At 40.7% G+C, this 14,971-nt stretch overlaps 1 protein-coding gene across 2 annotated transcripts in view; it reads right to left on the bottom strand.

Moving 5' to 3' along the window:
- Nucleotides 1-14,971, bottom strand: part of rad51b (RAD51 paralog B) — a 40,387-nt gene that overhangs the window by 4,310 nt on the left and 21,106 nt on the right. For both annotated transcript variants that reach the window (XM_077510580.1, XM_077510579.1), the window contains exons 7-9: nt 7,442-7,484; nt 5,441-5,559; nt 1,979-2,057 (exon numbers count right to left, since the gene is read on the bottom strand). In XM_077510580.1, the coding sequence (XP_077366706.1) occupies nt 1,979-2,057; nt 5,441-5,559; nt 7,442-7,484 (241 nt within the window). The remainder of the gene's footprint in view (nt 1-1,978; nt 2,058-5,440; nt 5,560-7,441; nt 7,485-14,971) is intronic.

The raw sequence follows: 14,971 nt of genomic DNA, 5'->3' as shown, positions 1-14,971 counted from the left end.
GCTCCATCACCCCCCGCAACCCTTGTGAGGAGCAAGCGGTTAAGAAAATGGATGGGTGGATGAATTTTATTTTTAAAACCAAGTTAGCTAATTCCCCGACCACGCTCGGTACTAGCACTAGCATGTTACGAAAAAAAACCCATTATTGAGTCATCACTTATTTTCATACAATTTAAAGGCGCAGTCTGACGGTTTCACTCAGGAAAATGCACTTTTTAAAAACAGGATTTAAAGAAATTACTGCTCAATTTACAGATCAGGGCTTATCTTCATTTCTGGTGGTGATTTTGTCCTAAACCCCCAGCCCCCCAGCCTTTATTTTGCCATTTTGTGTTTGTTTTGTAAACAGCTGGACGTTTATGTGGAAAGACAGTGTTTACACCCCTCCAGCCAATCGCAGAGCGGGGGGAGGTGGCGTGTCGCAAACGAACGTGTCGAACGTGTTGGCTGCGTGACGTCACTCCCGCGGCAATTTGAAAGCACAAACGGATTTTTTTTTTCCACTCACTCACTCACTCACTCACTCACTCACTCACTCACTCACTCACTCACTCAAGCTTACATGTGTGAATGAGTGAGTGGGAAAAAAAATCCGTGCGTGCTTTCAAATTACCGCGGGAGTGACGTCACGCAGCCGACACGTTCGTCCGGCCCCGTTTTCTGTAAGGTTTATCTGTACAATTCCAGACACTTATTTGTACGTTCCCATTCGACATTCCATGTACCCATGAACAGCACACAATGTGGGGCAAATGACGTCATGTGAATACTATCTAGAAGCTTCGTTTCCCATCTTCGTTCGCCCTATTTTTGCACCCGTGAACGGCCCATGTGCACCATTGTGAAGTGGTTTGTGAAAATCCGGAATGAATGAATGAACAAATGAATGCATCAAAGTAACTTGTAGTAAGCAACACCAGCGCTCCTCAGCATTTGCTTGCGTTGTCTAGCTGGCTGCAATTGTTTGCCACAAAATTGTTTGACCCACCAAACGGCTACCGAGTCAATAGGTGGGGGTCGGTGACGTCATGTGAATACTATGTATATAAGAGAAGTACGCTTTTATCCTTGAGTTTACAAGCTACAGAGGAACACAAGTAAAAAACAATACTTGTATAATTTCAGTTGACATGTTTTATACAGCACATCAACAGTATATCACAATCAAAAAGCACAAAAATCGAATTCAAGACTATTTAACTACTACCAACGTATAAGAAGTTGTCTCCAAACCAACCACTGTGGGTTGTTAGATGAAGTGTAGCATTGAAAATTACATTATTATTTAACAAAAAAGGCAAGTGGACAGTGTACGAGATGTGTTTGGGTTTTCCCGACTGCAATGTTGTTTCCCAGTCATACTCATTCACTCCCAGCCATTTTCACAGAAGCAATCCCGTTCGCTCCCAGCTGTTTTACTGGATTTTGACTGATTTTGCAAAGCCTGTAGAATATTGTGTTCTATTGTTATAAAAGCATGGAACCTATCAAAAGAAAGATTAAAGTCTCTTCTTTCATCAGGAAAAAAAACATATGTTTCTATCTGTTTCCGTTTTGAAGCAATTAGCATTAGAAGAGAGAAGAGTTTAATCAGTTTTCACAAATCTATTTAAAATTGTAAATAATTTAGCTTTTTTTCTTCACGCCCCTGGTTGATCTCCTTTGCTCTGCTGCCACCTGCTGGCCGTTTGTGTAATAACTACCATTTCTGCAACCGTTCTTTGCAGTCGAGAGGCTGCGTCAAAGCCTTCTGTATGCTCTAGCATTAAAACAAACAAACAAACATATAAATACGTCTTTGGGACGCTTAAAACATTAAAAAAAACAAAAAACAAAAACGTATTTACACGTTATTGGGAGCAAATTAGTTAATAACCTAATAATAATGACCTGAAAAGGAAATTGCTACTACATTACTACAGTATATATTACCAATAACATAGCTTCATTACCTTTTTATTTATCAAAAGTTACTCACCATTCACATAGATTCCTCCCTTCTGTATCGTGTAGTTCAGCACAGCAAAGGGAGCCACAGGTGACTTGGCAACCAATAGCTGGAGAGATACAGTATACAATAGTAGAAATTAAGCGTAGTCATAAACTATAAAACAAAGCAGTAATTAATAGATGAAAGTGATAAAAACAATTGTGATAAAAAGGAATGATGAATCTACAGAAATAATAACACTAAACAAAAATATCAGAAAACTGCATAACATTGTACTGTGGTATGCTGTATGTATATGCTATCAAACGATAAACATTTATTTTTTATCAAATTAATCACATCTTAGAATTTTGATTAATCATGATTAATCACTTAATTTGAACATCACCTGTTATGTTAATTCTTTCGACATTTAATGTTAAAAGGATGTCTCCCACACTTGATCCACTGCACTCACATCTCCTGTTTTTCTAATCAATTAATTACCTGCATAATTTAAAAATGAAAATAATAAAAATAAAAATACCCCAATATTTGGACTAGAACAAATATGCTGAATGTCATACGCAAACATTTATTAAATGCTTTACTTTAATACATAAAGTTATGTTTATTATTTAAACACAACCAGCACTATCTTGAACGGAACAATCCGCTGTCAAGCTAGTGATTAATGCTATTTTTTTGGTGATTAATCAATGAGTTAACGCTTTAACTTTGAAAGCACTAATAAAAGCACATAATACATGTGTATAAAAATCCACACATGGACGAAATTAAGTATGCAAAATCCACAACATGTGACTGGGGAAGATGATGTTTTTGAGTGGTATGGATAATGGATGGATGGATAAAAAACCTTTCAATGTATGCGGCCATGAATTAATATACAAGAAAGAAGTGTTGCATAATCTATTATGAAAGTCTTTGTCCTCACCTCATAATAACTCAGTTGGAGACACGCAACCAGTTCCTGGTCCATTCATGATTAATCAAGAATTCCGATCCATTCATCTTTCTAATTGTCAGTGCTCTTTGTACTCTCTTACCAGGCATCCTAGAATTGACCTTTCACAAACCACGCCCCCAAATTGGCTAAGGTCGGTCAAGCTCATATCTGCGCCATTGAAATCCATTGTAAAATTGATCGACAAAACTTTTGTCACCTTCAATAAAACCATACCAAAAAAAGTCCCAACAAGTGTGGACCTCCAACAAGCAAAATAGCAATGTGCCCATATCATTGTGTAAATCGAATATGAGGAATCTTTGTCAGGTCTAGTCATATTCTTTCTATTAATAAAGCCAATAAAAGAAGAGTGATTCTTCAATGGATTAAAGTGTGGATGGCCTCACCTCCAGCCAAATGTCTCCACGATAACAAGCAATCCTACATTTGCTCCGAGGTAAGAAACAACCTGTAAAGTAGCTATAATGGGCTCAGCTAAGCCACGTCGCTAACTAGCAACCGAATGAGCTAAAAGCCAGTTATTCTGTTGTCAAATTCACTTTAGCTCTAGAGGCAAGGTCATCCACAAAACTGGACAGCAAAGTTATACTTGAAGATTATTTAATATTGTTTATCATCAGGATATTATTATCATCGTCCAACCATCACCAAAACCGTCGAGTGCTTCCCCATTTTTGGCGAATTCATTATGATGTGGCGCCTTGTTTTTTTAGTTTTTGTATTTTTTAATTGGGTTAAAAAAAATGTGATGTTACACAAGAGTGAGAAAGACCATTTTTACTTAGCCTGATCGTCTTTGCTCAGTCCGTGTATTTTTACGAATGGCGTCATACATCACTCGCCAAGTTTTTTTGATAATTGTTATTAATATTCGCTGGTTAACTTGATGTCCTAGTAGGCAGTTCACGCTGGGTCTCATACTGGGACCTCTGTGATGTTTCACCGATTTACACAGAAAGAACATTGTAACAGGCCCTTTGAACTTATATTGTTTGCATCTTCCATGTAGCATTTTGTGTTACCTCAGAGTAAACAATACTGTTACACAGTATAGTAGAAAAAAAAAATGTAATCAGTTTTACAACCTTAGGGGCTCCGTAACAAGTACATTTATTAAACATGGGAATTGTTTTGCAGTATTACTGTACACTTTCCACATTGAGAAAGATACGTTGTTGTTTACTTCAGATCTTGAAACCTGTATTTTTTAGCTTCCATAGTTGTGAAGTCCGCTTTTCTGCATATATTACTGATTATTAATATTATGAATATATCCATCCACTGCATATTGTTGACCCTTTTGCCTCAATCTGAAGATACCTCAACTTGTATTACTACAAAAACACTGACATGCTTTGATATGTTTATTTCCTTTTTAAGTGTCCACATAAAATATGAGCTCCTATGAGGAAAAACCATTATCATCTCCAAAAAAACGAAAATATTGTCCTGATAGTTTTTAGATTTTTACAGGTAATGTGAAGATGAGAAGGAATGTGCAAATGATTTTGGTGACGAATTGACCTAGTTTTCAGACATTTAGCGACGCTAAAGCCTGAAAGTGATCAGTAGGAACGACAACTGTGTCAGACTGTCAGCAATGTGTGCAGTTTCATTATTGTCTATTAAACTGCTTTTGAAAAGTACGGCTCTCGCTATTTTGCTAGTTAGCGGTCACGCCGCGACACGCTGCTGGGAACAACTTCAAAATAAAAGCGACCAAGGCACTAATGTCAGCGTATTACTGCATGTGAAAATATTTTATTTTGAAGTTGGCCTCACCACTGGCTGTGTGTTCTGTCATGGAGAGCATCAGAGGTGGGCATCGTCATTGACCGGAATTGATGATTGATGGAAGTGCCCACCTTTTGGCATATGCTACAGCATTTTCACCGAATGCTTAATAATGCGAAGCCTCACAAAAAAACACAGATTGAGAAGGAACGTGTGTACTCACCGCAATCGACAGAAGTAATCCTGCTTCACTCGGTGCTCAGTCTGTGCAATTTTTTAAGGCTTCACATTATCAAGCATTCACTGAAAGTGCTGAAGCACATGCCAAAAGGTGAGCACTTCCATAATCATCAATTCCAGTCAATGACGATGCTCACGTCTGGATAGCATGAACAATTGTTGCTGCTTTTAGCTTGGAACGCTTTCCAAATCTATTTTCTTCAGTCACTGCCAGTGGAAAGTGTGTGGCCTGTATCAGATTTGAAAGCAGTCCCACAAGTTTATCAGTTTTATCCATGTCATGGAAAAAGCTGGACCCAGTTATCATTTAGCTTAGTGCCAGATGTGTTTGTGAACAGAGGATGTAACGGGACATGCATGAATCAAAACACGTCAGGATGAGGCCGTTATTGAGAATTTGATCTTGGAGCAAATGTGGCTAGCCAAAATGCCATCACAACAAACAACTCCCAGCGGTAAAAGACGTTAAACAATCGCCATCTCATGTAATGAAAAATGTATTTGCACAAATAGTAGTACAACTTGGAATGTACAGTATCTCTCACCTGTCTCTTAAGTCCATCAACATATTGGACGATAAAACGTGTGTTGACAGAGTGACTCCATGTGTTTCCCAAAGCTGCTGTCACAATGCCTGAATCTCCCTCAGTAGCTGAACCAGAACCTGTAAAACACACATTGCCCTTTGAATTAGTTTGTTTTGTTTGGAATTGGGTTGGGTTCAAAGTTCAAACACTGTGAATGAACTGTAAAGTTCAGATGGGAACCGGTTCTTTTATCTTGAATGCTTGCTACACTAATAATAACAACCAGGAGACTGCATATTCTCAGTTGAACTATTTACTGGATGCCAGAAAGATCAAGTACAAAGCTGTGGAGACTTATCTGCTGAATGCGGAAGAAGGCCTGATCTATTCAAAATGGTCTCTACTCTTATACTGTCTGTGCTGCCCAGCCACACGGTGGATGGCTCAACCAGTCAGTCCATGTGAAAATGTGTGACCTGATGGTCTTAACTGGTTTCAAAGTGTGCCAGAGTGCGGATAGATAAGGCACCAAGCCAGGACAGATCACAGCAACACAACGCCTAGCTCAAGTAACCTATGTTGTCATTAAGAGGCCTAATCTAACAGAACAAAATGACTCAACTATAATTAGACAAGTGATTACATAAACAAACTGTAGTTATTTAGAGGTGTTTACCTCTTTTACGGATTTAAAAACAAAAAACCCAGTACATGGGTCTTGTGATTGCTTTCTATAAATCTATTTGATATTGATCAGTTGATTTTGCACAAATCATCAAATAAACTTGTCCAAAAGTCTCTCCCCGATATCCCTCCATCCATCCATTTTCTTGACTGCTTACTCCTCACAAGGGTCGCGGGGGGTGCTGCAGCCTACCCCAGCTGGCTTCGGGCAGTAGGCGGGGTACACCCTGAACTGGTCGCCAGCCAATCACAGGCCGCACAGAGACAAACAACCATCCACACTTACAATCACACCTAGGGACAATTCAGTGTTCAATTAACTTGCCAAGCATGCCTTTGGAATGTGGGAGGAGACCGGAATACCAGGAGAAGACCCATGCAGGCACAGGGAAAACATGCAAACTCCACCCAGGAAGGCCGAAGCCTGGACTCGAACTTATGTCCTCAGGACTGGGAGGCGGACGTGCTAACCAGTCATCCCCCATACCACTCTTCCTGATATCTTGGTTGATTTATTTTGACGATCACGTTACATAAAAACAGCAGTACATTTCAGGTGTGCCTTCAAATGCTACATCCAAAGTTCCAAAGAAGATTTTGTTTGTTTGTTTGTTTGCATTATGTTTTAAATAAATCCAATACAAGTAATTTAATCAGAATACTGTGCTCATGACTGAACATGTTTGAAGCAAAGCAAGTGAGAGTTGCCAAGCAACACATTACAATGACTGTAGTTGTTTGTGACCGGCGCTTCCAAACTCCAAGCCCCCATCAGCATGTGGAAATGTTCCTCACGGATGGAAAAAAACAAACAAACAAAAAAAAAAGTCTGCTGATCCTTTAACACCAATTAGATGTTGATGTTCGGCCGCCGGTAGAATGGAGTAGGGACACATTATGGCCAGTGGGCAGTTAGTGAGTGTATATGAGCCAGGTGTAGGATTTCACATTTTTTCTCTGGAGGACTTCATTATTATTGGACATCACCTGAAATCTCAGACGGTGTTGTTACTTTTTCTTTTGGGTTAGGCCTGCTGCCATAATGATATTGACTGAACCATAAAAGTAAAACAGTGAGGGTATTCAAATGAATGGCCACTGTTTAGAAGTGCAATTAACATAGACAGTAATGTACTTGACATTCACTAATACTTTCTCATAGGGTTAAAAATGTCATAAACCAAATTGTTCATGAATTGTGGCGTTTGTGAACCGATGTTCCACTGTTCATGGTATCTCTTCTTGGCAAACTAGGAAAAAAAAAGTCTTTCGAGTGCTCCAAAACCTGACTGAATCCAACATCAACACACACTGTTGTTTCTGATCAGTACTCACCTTGATGCCCTATGTGAGTTGTGATCTGGTTGGTTAGGACCACCTGGGGAGCGAAAACATACAAATTGCAATGTTTTGAGTATGGAAAGCGTTTGTTTACATATGGATGAAAATGTAATTTTCAAATTTATCCCAAGTCATTTACCGGCTTGACAACGAAAAATTATATAGACAAAAGAACAGGGATACAATAGCATAGGAAGAAATGATAATGGGAAACCGTGCAATTGGTGCCCCTTTACAGCTCGTTGGCTAAGACTCTTTACGGAATTTATCACTAATGTTAAAGAAGGCGTCGCATTAAATTTACATAGTGCACTATACGGTGAGGAAAAGGCTTAATACCCATAAAATCCAAAACACTGTGGCAATTGTTTTGATATCAGAGGTTGAAGTTGGCATGAATATAGAGATGTGCATGTGAATTTTGGTGAAAATTCATAGCATTTGGTGTCAATAAGCGACATTTAAAATAAATGGAAATATTATCCAGTGTGGACGACCTCGAACGTTTTATTGACGATTATTTTTATAGCTGCGCGATGGATGATCTGGCGGCTAGTCGGGATAATCCTTCGGAAAAAAAAAGGAAAAATGACTCGTCAACAGACACGGACGATTTAGCAACCGCCGACGTATCGGTGAGTATGCTGGATTCCATAAATAAAAAACTTGACGTCCTCTGTCTTATCCGCGAGGACGTCAAAGAATTAAAGGCAAGTTTGGAATTCGTTAGCCAACAGGTAAGCGATCTCCAACGCGATAACTCCGAGCTACGCTCCTCTCTCGTCGCTGTCACAGCCGAGTTGGAGACGATTAAAAAGGAAAATAAAATGCTAAAGGAAACGGTCTTAGATGTTCAATCCCGTAGTATGCGGGAAAATCTAATATTCTCAGGTATATCCGAAAATTCTCCAGATAATCCAGAGAGTGAGATAAAAAAATTCATGACATCATCGCTAAAGATCCCACAGGAGACGGTAAATAATATCTCTTTTCACCGTGTACACCGGCTCGGAGCTCGTAAGGGCAATAAGCCCCGTCCTATTATTGCTAAGTTCGAACATTTTAAACATAAAGAATTGGTAAAAAGTAAAGGACGGGAGCTCAAAGGGACATCTTTCGGGATGAATGATCAATTCCCAAGAGAGATAAACGAGCGGCGAAAAGTACTGTTTCCTATAATGAAACAAAATAGACAGGAGGGTAAACGGACTTCGATGGTCGTTGATAAATTATATATCGACGGCCAGCTATTCCGAAACCCAACCTCGACCCCTTGGCTGTTCTAACTGACAATTGGTAGAGCCGAGCATTGTGTGATTATTTGACGTATGTATATGTATATGTATGTGTATGTATATGTGTATATATGTATATGTATGTATTTGTATATGTATGTATATGTATATGTATGGATAATGGGTTACGAAATAGAATATGAATTTATATTATGCATAGGCTATATAGTAATAATAATAATAATAATAATAATATAAAAATATAGTCTTAAAAAAAATAAATTTATAATAATAATAATAATCTCGCTTAGGTCACCATTTACTGGTGTATTGTTATGTTGAATCCCCCACAGATTTCCTTCACACTCACTTCCCCCCACGTTTCTTCACTATTATACTTATCTACTTGCTATCTCTCTCTTTATATAAATTATATAAATTGCCTAATTACTCTTTTGCTATCCTACAATATGTTAATATTAATAAGCAGCTTATATAGATGTATACATAAGACTGACTCTATATTGCTTGTATGCAGAAATTAGTTCTGGTCTCCTGGAATGTGTGTGGCGCTCGCTCCCAGGCAAAAAGAATAAAAATTTTAGACCATCTCTCAAAATTTAAGGCAGATATTTGTCTCCTACAAGAAACCCACTTACAAAAATCAGAAGAAAAATTATTTATAGATAAAAATTTTAGTCAAGTTTACTCTGCCTCCTATAATAGTAGACAAAGAGGAGTCTCTATACTTATACATAAGAATTTATTCTTTACTCTAAATAATATAGTAACAGATTTAGAGGGCCGATATATTATTATCCAGGTAACTATATTTAATAAAGTATATACAATTGGTAATTTATATGCCCCAAATAATGATGACCCTGATTTTTTCCATGAATTTTTCTCTCGGTTACTCGATTTAGCAACAAATTCTACTATTATTATTGGAAGTGATTTTAACACGGTCTTGAACCCGTTAATAGATCGTTCTATTAATACGATATATACAAGGCGATTACGATCCGCTAAAGTAATAGATGAATATATGGAGGATTTTGGCCTCAGCGATGGCTGGAGACTTCAAAACCCAACTAAGAAGGAATTTACTTTCTTCTCTGCTGTGCACCGATCATTCTCAAGAATTGATTTTTTCCTTACAAATAATTCTATTGTTGATAAAACTGCTATAAAAATACATTCTATAATTATAAGTGATCATGCACCAGTCTCCCTCACTCTACAAATTGACTCTACCTTTAAACCTCCCCCGATATGGCGTTTTAACATCTCATTACTGAAAGACGTAGAGTTTGATAAAATTATTAGAAGGGAGTGGGCAGATTTTTTGGAAATAAATGACTCTCCAAATATATCTCCATCTCTTCTCTGGGAAGCAGGGAAAGCGGTAATTAGAGGGAAAATTATATCATATTCAACTTATAAAAAGAAACAGGATCAAAAATTAGAAAAATACCTGGAAGATAAAATTAAACAACTAACGGATGAATATGTATTAAACCCAAATAATCAAATATGGATAGAACTACAGAATATAAAAATACAGTTAGATAACATGTTATCTAAAAAGACAGAGTTTATAATACAACAGTTGAGATATAATAATTTTGAACATAATAATAAATCAGGTAAATTCCTGGCAAATCAACTTCAACGGAATCGGGAAAAATCTCTTATAACGGCTATTAAAGATATAAATGGTGAATGCACACAATCACCAGAAGAAATTAACCATATTTTTTATAACTATTATCGAAATCTATACACAGAAATTAATAGACCTAACCCTGAATATATTGAGGAATTCCTAAACAGCTTAAATATACCTCAGTTATCTATTGAACATAAAGATATTCTCGATACCCCGCTTACTATAGATGAGTTGTATCGTGCTTTTGACAGTATGCCTAATGGCAGAGCACCTGGTCCAGACGGCTTTCCGGCTATATTTTTTAAACATTTCTGGTTAATGTTTGCTCCATTATTTCTAAGAGTAGTAACTGAAATTAAAAGTAAAGGTGATATACGTCAAGATATGAATATAGCAGCAATTAAACTTTTATTAAAGCCAGAAAAAGACCCTACCCTCCCGTCAAGTTACCGACCGATATCACTAATTAATACCGATATTAAAATTATCGCTAAGGCCTTGGCATCTCGATTAGAGACGGTAATCTCGACAATTATTCATAGTGATCAAACAGGTTTTATTAAAGGTCGTCATTCTACTAATAATATTAGGAGGCTCTTTAACTTGATTAGTATGTCACAGCGGTATGATAAAAAGGCAGTTGTTATTTCGCTGGATGCAGAAAAAGCATTCGATAAAGTTAACTGGTCCTTCCTCTTTGCTGTCTTAAATAAATTCGGCTTCGGGGAGTCATTCATTCAATGGGTCTCAATATTATATGATTCTCCTAAAGCTACAGTTACTACTAATGGGATTACATCACAGAGTTTTACTTTACAAAGGGGAACAAGACAAGGGTGCCCAATTTCTCCTTTATTATTTGCTATATTTATTGAGCCGCTTGCATTAGCTATACGTCAGGATAGACGGATCCAAGGAATCCACTCCGGGACAATAGAACATAAAATTAATCTATATGCCGATGATATATTACTCTATTTAGAAGAACCTGCTATCTCGCTAGGGGAAGCATTTAAATTAATAACTAAATTCTCTCACTTATCAGATTACTCTATTAACTGGACAAAATCAACATTATTACCTATTACAGAAAATTCATGGAATCCTACAAGTCAGGATCCACACTACTCCTTTCCTACAGGTAATTTAAAATACTTAGGTGTTAAAATTTCACCTAAGTTAACTGAATTAACTTCTTTAAATTTTTCACCATTATTGGATAGTATCCGTAGTGACCTGGAGCGCTGGAATAATCTTCCGATCTCTTTAATAGGACGGATAGCTACTATAAAAATGAAAGTTTTACCAAAGATTAATTATTTATTTTCAATGATTCCATTTAAACCTACGTCTAACTGGTTCCAATCGCTGGACTCTGCTATCATAAAATTCTATTGGAATAAAAAAAAAGCCAAAATTAGTCTATCTACTCTTCAGGAAAGTAAATCTAAAGGAGGTTTAGAGGCACCAAACTTTATGTACTATTATTTAGCTAATCAACTACAATATCTTGTGCTATGGACACAACCCAACAGAGATACTAACTGTTGGTTGGAATTGGAGCAGAAGGATTGTAATAATCTTAGACTGTCAGATTTACTCTTTATTACAAAATCAATAAGACGACATAATTGTTTTAAAAACCCAATGATAGCCGCCACCCTGACTGCCTGGTGGAAGGCATTAGAAATTACAAACTCCCAATTGGCGCCCTGTGGGCTCTCTCCCATTTGGCATAACCCCGACTTTCAACTTAATAATCAGTCGTTCCATTTAAGCCTATGGGAGCAGAAAGGAATTACACACCTTCATCATCTTTTCTCAGATAATAAGTTTATATCGTATACAAACTTGGTCCAGAAATATGAAATAAAAAAGGGAAATTTCTTACATTATCTGCAAGTTAAAAATATGGTTAAGAAACAAATCCCAACACTTCAGGATACGCTCCAACTGCCGGTCTTAGCTAAAGATATTATAAAGCTTTCTCCAACAACAATAAAGAAAATATCAAAAATATATAAGTTATTTTTATACACAAATAAAACGTATTTACCGACTTTAAAATGGGAAAAAGACTTGTCTATAGTTCCGGAACCAGACTTTTGGACCCAAATCTGTGAAAATGTATTTAAAATGACCAAACAGACAAATTTGCAACTTATCCAATATAAGATACTTCATAGAACATATATTACACAATATATGATGAAAAAAATGGGACTCTCTGACTCCGACATTTGTCTCCAGTGCTCACAAAACACTGCCGATACTTATCTTCATGCTTTATGGTCATGTACTCCAGTGCTGCATTTCTGGACTAAAATCTTGGAAAAGCTCGCTGATATATTAAACTGTAGGCTTCCTTTATCTCCAAGATTGTGTTTACTAGGTGACTTAACAATAACTGAGCTACCATGTAAACAATCTCAATCTATATTTATAGCCCTTACTATTGCAAAAAAAATAATCCTTGTCAATTGGAAAAATAAACAATCTCTAAATATCGACCACTGGTTAAACTTACTAATAAATTATATCTCAATGGAAAAAATCTCTGCCTTAAATAAAAATCAAGTATCAAGATTTAAACAAATATGGTCTATGTACATAGAATATTTTAATCTCAATTTGGCAACTTAATCCTGCCAAGATTCTGCCTGTTAACGAGAGCCACCACATCGTTACAACTTCTGTTTTCGCTGCTTCTGTATTTGGTATTTTGTATCTGATTGTTTTTATTTTTATATAGTCAGGAACCTAGTTGCTGCTAGTGGGCTCGAGCATACCACACTATACGACACTATACTCAATAACTCCTTAAGATCTATTTCTAGTGGGCACTAAGCATCAACACTTGGTGTTACTGCATGCTAATTAGTCAATTTTCTTGACGCCGTCCCCTGTGGTCGGGCGGGGGTGGTTCTGCCCCCCCCCCCCCGTTGTCTGCTCGGTGGCGGTTGCGTCTTGGCCGCTCCCTGGGCCCCCTGTGGGGTGCGGTGTTGGGGTGCTTCCCCTGGTGCCCGGGACGGTGCCGTCCCGGCGCGGTCCGCTGCTCCATGCCCGGCGGCGCGGTTCGGGGTGGGTGGGCCTCCGGTGTGCCCCGTGGTTCCCTCTCCCCTCCCCCTTCCTCCCCCCCGTCGCCTCTCCCTCCTCGCCTCCTCCCGCCCATCCTCCTCTGCCTCCCGGTCCCTTTTCCCTTGTCGCCCTCCCCCCCCCCCCCCGCCTCCTGCCCTGCAGCCGTCCTTTCGCCTTCTTGTCGTCTTCCCCCCTTCCCTGTCTGCCCTGCGGCCCCTCCCCCTCCCTCTCCCTGGGCCTGGGGCTCCCTCCCCGGCCCGGGCGTCGGGCTCCGGGGGCCGGGCGAGGGTTTGGGGCCTGCCCCACTCCGGTATCTCCTGGCGCCCCGGGCGGGCTCCGGTGGCCGGTGGGCTGTCCGGTAGCCCTGCTGCGCTGGCTGTCCGCCCATTGTGGTGCCGGGTGGATGAGGTGGGGGGCGGGTGGGGGTGGGGGTGCTGGGGGGCGGGCGTGCCACCTACACCCGCCGGGTTGGGTGAGGCCCCGCTGGTCGCTCCTCTTACTCACTTCACTAGCTTGCACTATACACTTTGTAAATATACACATAGGGCACACAACACATTTCTTGGTGGGGTGGGGAAGGGTGGAAACACCGTCTTCACCCTTCAACTCCCCTCCAATTTTAATGCACCTCACGTCCAAGGGGAGGGGTGAGTTGGGGCGGGGAGCCATCAGAGGGGATGGACTGCAGTGCCTGGCAGCGCTGTGGTCCCCCCCATTTGTGTCCCTGCCCCACCACTTTGTCCCTCCATTCCCTTTTTTAATGCACCACACATATACATATTCATTTTTTTGGGGGGGATACGGGTGTGTCGGAGTAGGGGAAATTTTTTTCCCTCTGCTCCGACTCACCTGCTCCCAATTTTAATGCACCACACGCACACACTTGTATATACACTGGGTGGGGCCACATTCACGGTGTAAGGGTAGAGCTCGCCAGTCGGCGAGCTGGCGGACTCAGTAACAGGGTTAGGTGTCACTAGTACTCTGGCGTGACGACCGGGGCCTCTCCCCACCGGGCTCGGTGTTCTGGTGTTCCGCCTTCTCCCCTGGTGCTTCCTCCTCTGCTTCCCCCCTCCCGCCGCTGTGCAAATCTCGCGCGGCTGGAGGTGGGGTGGGCACATCTTCCCTCTCTGCGCTGCTGCCCGGTGCCGGTTTCCGGGGGGGGGGGGGTGGGGGGTTCTCGCGGGGAGCCGGGTTCGCGGGGGGGGTGGCGGCCGTCTGGGGGGGGGGGCGGCTTGTTTGGGGGGGGGTGGAGGTATGGGTGGGTGGGGGGTTGGGTGCTGGGGGTCGGGGTGTGTTCGGGGGTTTGGGGGTCGGGGGTGGTGGGGCCTGGATCGTGGTGGATGGCGGGTTTGGGTGGGCCGCTGTGGGGGCCCGCTGGGCCTCGTTCTGCGGCCTTGGGCTCGGGGGTGTGGGCCGGGGCTGGGGCGGGGGTGTTCCGGGTGTCTGGGTCGGCTCGCCGACCGGTGTCCGCTCGGGTGGCTTGGGGGTGGCCTTGGTGCTGCCGCGGCCTGGGGATTCCGGGGGGGGGGGGAGTGC

Source organism: Festucalex cinctus, chromosome 21, assembly GCF_051991245.1.
Source record: "Festucalex cinctus isolate MCC-2025b chromosome 21, RoL_Fcin_1.0, whole genome shotgun sequence".
Taxonomy (NCBI): Eukaryota; Metazoa; Chordata; class Actinopteri; order Syngnathiformes; family Syngnathidae; genus Festucalex; species Festucalex cinctus.
The sequence above is the reverse complement of the archived record's forward strand: the minus strand, read 5'-3'. Positions and strand labels throughout refer to the sequence as shown.